Source organism: Clupea harengus, chromosome 2 (genome assembly GCF_900700415.2).
Source record: "Clupea harengus chromosome 2, Ch_v2.0.2, whole genome shotgun sequence".
NCBI classification, from domain to species: domain Eukaryota; kingdom Metazoa; phylum Chordata; class Actinopteri; order Clupeiformes; family Clupeidae; genus Clupea; species Clupea harengus.
The window spans coordinates 28,298,357-28,305,856 of record NC_045153.1 but is presented as its reverse complement, the minus strand read 5'-3'; the positions used below and the strand labels follow the sequence as shown (position 1 = coordinate 28,305,856).

The 7,500-nt window shown below is 46.1% G+C and overlaps 1 protein-coding gene across 1 annotated transcript in view; it reads left to right on the top strand.

The window, feature by feature from the left end:
* Positions 1–7,500, top strand: part of LOC122128502 (KAT8 regulatory NSL complex subunit 1-like protein) — a 16,318-nt gene that overhangs the window by 6,100 nt on the left and 2,718 nt on the right. The window contains exons 4-8 of the mRNA XM_042709383.1: positions 692–865; positions 1,934–2,064; positions 3,201–3,369; positions 4,965–5,100; positions 5,918–6,061. Of these exons, the coding sequence (XP_042565317.1) occupies positions 692–865; positions 1,934–2,064; positions 3,201–3,369; positions 4,965–5,100; positions 5,918–6,061 (754 nt within the window). The remainder of the gene's footprint in view (positions 1–691; positions 866–1,933; positions 2,065–3,200; positions 3,370–4,964; positions 5,101–5,917; positions 6,062–7,500) is intronic.

The following is a 7,500-nucleotide window of genomic DNA, read 5'->3' as shown; positions in this document are numbered from 1 at the left end:
AAGCGTGTCACCAGCATCCTCTCTGAAGAGAAACATATTATTTCTGGTATTGGTATTTTTCTCCAGTGCCACATGCTCACATGGTCATCAGCCCCACGTTGATACAAAAACGTTTCCAGCCAGTTCATTACCATTGCCATTTAGGCGTCATTGGGGTTTTTACATTCCTGTCTTGGTATCCGTGTTCACCTCTGTGGTTTTGCTCAAATTAACGATCCATCCCACCTACGCTGTCTGCCGTGTTTGACTGTGCACATGGCGGCTAATTTATGTTCCCTGCTGTTACTGGGCAGGATGGACCTGTTCCTCCTTTCTGTCAAAGGCAGCTGTTACATGTTCAAATCCTGATTTAATTTTGCGGCACTAATCCCATTGTGGCCGGTCAGTCGTTAACCGACACACTTGTGACTCTGCTCCAGAGACCAATCCAGATAAATTGCATCCTGGGGCAGGCTTGTCCTTTTAGCCTCATGAATCATGGATGCCCATGTGAAACAGGGATATATTAAGTTATAAGTGGTGAGGTCATGTATTCCTCTTACAGTAAGTGTGTATCTATCTATGCATGACAATGCGTGTCTGTGTGTGTGTCGTGGATGCGTGTCTGTGTGTGTGAATGTTTGGGCTTGTGTGTGTATGTGCGGTGTGTGTGTGTGTGTGTGTGTATGTGTATGTGCGGTGTGTGTAGCAGGGTGGAGTGGTGCTGGCAGACTCTCAGCCCCTGACAGACAGGCAAATCCAGCAGACTCTGCTGACGGAGATGGCCGGTTTGTCGTTCACAGCGGGGGGTGCAGGAGAACTGACCTCTGACCTGGAGATGGAGCCGAGCAGCCCCACACGCCTCCTCAGGAACATCGAGAGACAGGTGAGATGGTGTCATCGCATCTGAGAGATTGGACAAACAAAACTGTCCCCAAATGTGCTTAGAACATAGAAAGTCAAGACAAGAGAACTCCACAATGGAGAATGCTCTACAGTGTTTGATCATCAAAAAGAGACCTGAGAGAACACAAACACTCTGTAGAGAGTAGAGAGCTGTAGAGCTTGAAGACAGGGTAGAAGACATCATCTGAAATCCTCAGGACGTTAAGAACATAAACAGATGAGAAAACACTGCAGTACAGGTCTGCATAGTCTGCTGATTTCTCAGAATCTAGAGCAAAAACTGACTGGCCATTCATTTTAGTCCAACGAAAACATACCTTTATTCTGTAACACAATAAACAACATCGTTTTATGTTTCAGTAACTTCATGTCATCTACTTTTCATTCACTATTTGTTTATTTCCATTTTGTATGCTTGTTCCGGCACTGTATAATTCATTGAAATGTACAGGGGGGGACAGGGACCTCCTTGTTCACTTAAGCAGCCCAGCCACTTAAATACCCTTACAAATATTGTAATCAGGTCAAGTGGTGCCTTAAGCCCTACTTCTTTTTTGGTGGTGGGGGTTTCTTCTGCTCCACCTGGCTTCCCTCAGGGCAGACCAAAGCTGTCGTCAGGGCATCTGCCCTGCTGATAAGCCTGGCAGACATTAGGAGCCCAGCATTATGCTGGTCGGCTGCTGCCATTTGTCATGGTGATCCTCAGTGCTGTGTGTGTGTGTGTGGACAGGAAACAAAGCGCCGTAAGCTGATTGAATGCAGTGTGGCTCGCTTTTGTCTGGCTGCAGGTGTGTTTTTTTTTTGTGGATCGATGAATTAGGAATGAAGAGATGGAAAAGAGGATGGTTACGGAAAAATTGAATTAAATAAATAAATGAATGAATGAATGAATGAATGAATGAAATGCACTGCTAGCTAGATGGGTAGGGAGGTAGGGAGGTAGATTAATAGGTAAATAGACAAACGCGTCAGACAGATGAGCACACATGTGAGTGACGGATGATTAGTGAGTCAGTCTGTTAATGAATACTGATGTGTGTGTCTGTAGAGTGCCCAGCTGACGCAGATTGTGAACAGCCTGATGCCCCCCCTCAGCCTCTCCCCGTCCTCCTCTCCCGTCTCCAAACCCCACACCAACGGCTGGATGGGCACAGGCCAGCAGAAGAGATCCTTCAACAGGTAGACACCATGATGCAGATAGACCAAATACTAATCTTCTCAAAACCCAGCATTTCTCATGTGTGCTAGGGTTCCCACAGTCATGGAAATCCTTAATCCTTAAAGTAATGGAATTTCCAGAAAATCCAATTTTCCAGGCCTACTCATTAATTGCAAAAGTCATGAAATTTGATTTTGCTGTATGTAGATCTAATGAAATGAATTATGTTATTGTACTCTTCCATGGATACTGTTTTGTTGTGCGAATTTTTGCAGCGTAATGCAGTTTAAACTTGAATTCACATAACTAGCCTATTTGAAAAGTAATGGGAAATAAATATTTAATTTCCATTCAAAAATGAGGCTGAACCTGTGGAGGGAAGTACGCAATTGTGTGTACTTGTAGGTTGTGAAAAGTCATGGGAATTTCATGAAAGGTCCTTGAAAAGTCATGGAAAACATTTTGAAATGTTGTCAATGACAATGGGTTCTGTATGCATGAATGGGATCGCTGCTCACTGCATTTAGCACCTCTGGATATATAATCTATCATGATGATGTTAGGGGAGCTGCTTCACTGAGTCTCACCTGCACCAGGCAGCTGTTCCATGAAAAGCCCATTTGAAGGTAGGTCGGGGCAGTTTACCCAGGTCAGGGTGCTCCCATCCTGGCGAGCCGGATGATTCAGCGAGACTTAAACAAGCCCCAAGGGAGCTGATGAGCTGATAAGGGCTGTGTGTGTGTGTGTGTGTGTGTGTGTGTGTGTGTGTGTCCTGGCCCATCGGCAGCAGCACCATGCCACGCCATCGACCCACATTCATCATGGCAAATGGAGACATTCGCTCCATTCAGCAGGAAATGGAAAATGTCTCTGCCTTCCAAGGTCGTGAAGGCGAGCAGTGATTGCTTCCAGGTCCAGATTCTCCAGATTGTAGTGTTTCGCAGCTCACTGTCTCTCTGTCTTTAGGACACGAAAGGAAATTGAAGTTGACACTTCCAAATGTATGGTCATATGTATGTATGTAGATTATTTTACAGTACATATAATACAGTTTCAAATGCAATTATTACATATCAGTACAGAGAATCTTTGTTTGAAATGTTTGTTATGATTAGCGTCCGTCAGTCACGCTGTTTCTCGGCTCTCGTTGGTGCAGCAATGGTGTGATGTTCCAGGCAGGCCGGAAGAGGCGGCGCGTTTGCCGCAGGAAGCAGCGACCAGCCCAGCCTTACCTCACCTGCGTCTCAGCCCGCACGCGACCCCTCCTGACCTACCACAAACCCCACCTGTTCATCTCCAGTCCGCCCTGCTCCAGCGGGGAACAGGTGAGCCCATCCACCTCCTCAGGCTGCTGCTGCTTCTCTAATCCGCTGAAGAAAGCACCTTTGTCTTTGTCTCGGCAAGAATTCCTTTTTCTGCTTCACATGAAACTTTCAATTTAAGCATCTACCCACTGAATGAAGTCTATTCTAATATTCTGATATGGCAGAACTATCTTTAAAAGGGCTGGCCAGTCAAAATTGAACTCGTGTTTGTTATTGCTTGCCTAGGCTAACAGGTGTTAACTAACAGGTGAGATAACCACCTTACAGCCATTAAACCCGAGCCGGATGACTCTCGCATGTTCTCTACTGAGTTGACAAGTGAGGTTAGCTTCATTCTTCATGAACCAGTGGGTCCTTCTGTATGTTTTGTGAGGCTGCTGAGATGGGGGGGGGGAGGACAGGAAGCACTGAAATGACTCTCTGGGGCTAATGAGGGCCATTTGCATGTGCGCCGGCCCCCTCACGCTCTCCTGCTCCGTGACTCACTCCATCCTCTTCTTCTGCGTTCCCTCCATCCGTCGCCTCTCGGCTCCATCTGTATTCAGCCGTGGCATTGAGGGTCTAATTAGGTGCTACGGTCTGGGGCCAAGAAGCCTCCCATTACAGGTCTCTGCGCCCTGGTATGAGAACACTCCAGCAGACATATTAAGCCTTAACATGCCCATTAAGTTTTTAAGAAATGAAAAGCTGAAGCAAAGTGTGGGGGTGGAAGACGCCCACAGGATCCAGGTGAGTTAGGTGAGGGGTTCATCTGACGATTTTCTAGACTGAACTGCGGTGGTTTTACTGGGCTCATCACATCAAACTTCTGTTTTCTGATCCGTGGCATGTTACTCCTCAGATGTTTTGCTGCGGTGATGTCAGTTTCTAAGATCAGGGCATGATCCTCTCCTCTAGGTCCTCATCACAGCTAGCACACGGCTTGCTCTCGTGCTTTATGACATGTCAAGGATCACCAGTCAGTCTATCTCTTTAGAGAGGTGTGCTCATATGCTTGCCGAAATGTTTTGGCATACTTTCATACTTTCACAATCTCTCTTTATCTCACATTTTATGCATTGGAATGCTTGAAGGTCTGGTGATGGTCTGGTGAAGTTGGGAGAGATCGCATTATCAGTGGCCCAGAGTACAAGATTAAAAAAAGGAGGGAACTTTGTTTACTGGTTTTTGTTGTTGTTGTTGTTGTTGGGGCCAAATAAGATAGCCGTTTGGAGATTTGAAGATATTTTGGAAGTGGTTCAACTGAGGACAAATTGAAATTAGCTTATTACAACTTGGTCAATGAGTTTTGTTGTTGTATGAAGTTGGGGAGTATAGGCTAATGGCTTTTAAATGTAAGGTAGAAGGGCTTTGTGTGGGTACTCGTCTTTTTGGTAATCTGAGGATAGAAGCCTTGTGGCCTTGAATTTGAATGCTATGCTTTAATGGTCTATGGTTGTGTTTATGTGAATGTGAACCGCTACTGATTTAGTAAAGTAGCGTAAAAACTCAAACTTGTTTTTGTCTTTTTGTTTTTCCATCTTTCTCACCCATTTTCTGTCACTCTCTGACTCACTCTCACTCTGTCACATTTTCCCTTTCTGTCTCTTTTTTAGGAAGAACAGTTTCTCTCCTCTACCTGCTCCAGCTGCCGGTCATGTGATCCTCTGGCCCTCTGCACAGACTCCCGCTGTCCCGGCAACCCTGCCAGCACCGCCCAGAGGACACACCCCGTGCTCTCCCTCCGCTCAGGTGGGCTCACAGAGGGGAAGAGAGGAGAAATAAATAGACAGAATGAGAGGTGGAGAAAGAGCATGTCGGTCCACATTTTTGCGTTTTGGAGAGAGTACACAAGAGTGGTTCAGATTTTAGTATTATCAAACATCGCTAAGCATGGGAACTCCTCTCAGACTTGCACATTCATGTATAGTACATTCTCCAACACCTGTTTGAAGACATTCAGTAGCTTTCCTTTCCACTCTCCACATACGCTCTCATCTCTTTATGGTCTTGGGTCTTTCCTTTCCACTACGCCACATACGCTCTCATCTCTTTATGGTCTTGGGTCTTTCCTCTCCACTACGCCACATACGCTCTCATCTCTTTATGGTCTTGGGTCTTAACTTCGGCTTCTTTTGTCACGAGAGCAGTGCTGCTCTCTAAGGGGATGAGGCACCATCCCACTCAGTCTCTCAGCATAGCTGCCTGTAGCCATAGGAATGCAGACACTGAGTCATGTACAGCTCAGAATGCATTAGGGAACCTTGGACTCTTCAGGGGAATGGTGATGGTTAGATTGCGTGTCTGTGTCCTCCTGCACCATGCCATAGTGTGCTATCCAAGTACCTGAGCTCTTTTGTTGTGACAAACCAGCCTTTATCCAGGATCAGATTTAAAACTGAGTTGGGATTAGTGGATACTTTCATGGAAAATAATCAGACAAACAAACAAATGCTGGACACCCTCTACCTTTACCATTCAACCGTCCTGCTTGGTCAGTGTGTGAGATGAAATGCTGTGGTGTTTTCTGTCACGATGACCCTGGTGCTCTGTTTCCTCCCTGTCCCAGACACTCCCCTGTCCTTCCATCTCCAGAACGGCCTGCAGAAGGAGGACTGGACCTTGAGGCCGCTCCCGCTCAAGACGGAGCCGTCCAGCCCTCTCCGCTTCCTCCGCTGTGGCCGTAAAGAGCCCCGCCGCCCAGCTGCCTTCAGTAAGTAGTCACGGTAACACAAGTGCCACGGGAAAGAATGCCTAAACATGCCAAACAATTTGTGTGTGTGTGTGTGTGTGTGTGTGTGTGTGTGTGTGTGTGTGTGTGTGTGTGTGTGTGTGTGTGTGTGTGTGTGTGTGTGTGTGTGTGTGTGTGGTGGCGGGGTGCGAGTGCATGAGTGTGCATGTAAAGACACACACCTCTATTCTTTAGCCTCTGGGATGCGTAAAAATACCACAGTCTGCATTTCTACAGGCTGAGAGGTAAGCTTGGGCCGTCATTCTGTGGTGTTCTTTCCAGTCCAGTACTTCGGGTGGAACATTTGCACTGAAAGCTGAGGTGTCTAAAGGCAACATTTTGATTGATGACAGCTATTCATTTTTTTGTATTGGCTAGACAGGTTCTCAGGGTTGGAGTTTGTAAGTGTGAAACTAAAAAGGGCATAAATATTGGACCAGTGGCTGATGAACTGGAGTTACTGTTCTGTTGCTGCTGCTAGAAGAATGGTTGCTTTTGGTAGCTCACGTCTGTGGCTTACCTTAATCTCTGTACTGACAACCTAATGGAGAGCTGATTTGATATGTATGTTTCTTGACGGTGGCCTATCTCAAAGAAGAAAGAAGATGATACTTTAAAAATGACCCTAACATATAGACTAGGTTTTAAGCCTATAGGTTCAGGTATTCTTCAGTTTGGCTAGTAACTATAATGCATGCTCCTACTCGAACAACTGACTTCCACAATAGACCTGCATCCATCCATTTATTTTCATTTATCTAAACACTATTTGCATTTATTTAAACATTCTCTATTTGATAATGATTCAGTTCTGCTGTTTAATGCGTTTTAACAAACAGCTTTACCACAAAGCTAAAAACTGTGATAATGACCTTCTTAGCATATCTTCTCTGTCGTGCTACAGCACAAAAGCTGCTCAAATATATTTCTCACTGTTTGTTTGTCTAGCCACTTGGTCAGAGCCAAATGAGGACGTGTCAGCCTCTCTCTCCAGAGTTCCTCTCATGTGACCCCTAACCAGGGGAGTCCCACGCCTCCATCCATCGCCCTAATCATTAATGGCCTGCCATTCCTACACTCCTGGGCGCTTCATTGACTGTAGAGTGTGTGTGTGTGTGTGTGTGTGTGTGTGTTTGTGTCTGTGTGTGTGTGTGTGTGTGTGTGTGTGTGTGTGTGTGTGTGTTTGTGTCTGTGTGTGTGTGTGTGTGTGTGTGTGTGTGTGTGAGAGAGAGAGACAGAGAGAATGGTGTGGGATTGGGGAGCATTTTAATGATCTCAACTCCCACCCCCCGCTACGCTAAACTGCAGAGTGTAAGGGGTGGGTGAGCTGCAGGGACCGTACAGAAAGAGGAACCACGCTGCTCTGTTGATTTCCTGTCAATCTCCCCTACCAGATTCTCATGGGGAGGCAGGCATGGAGC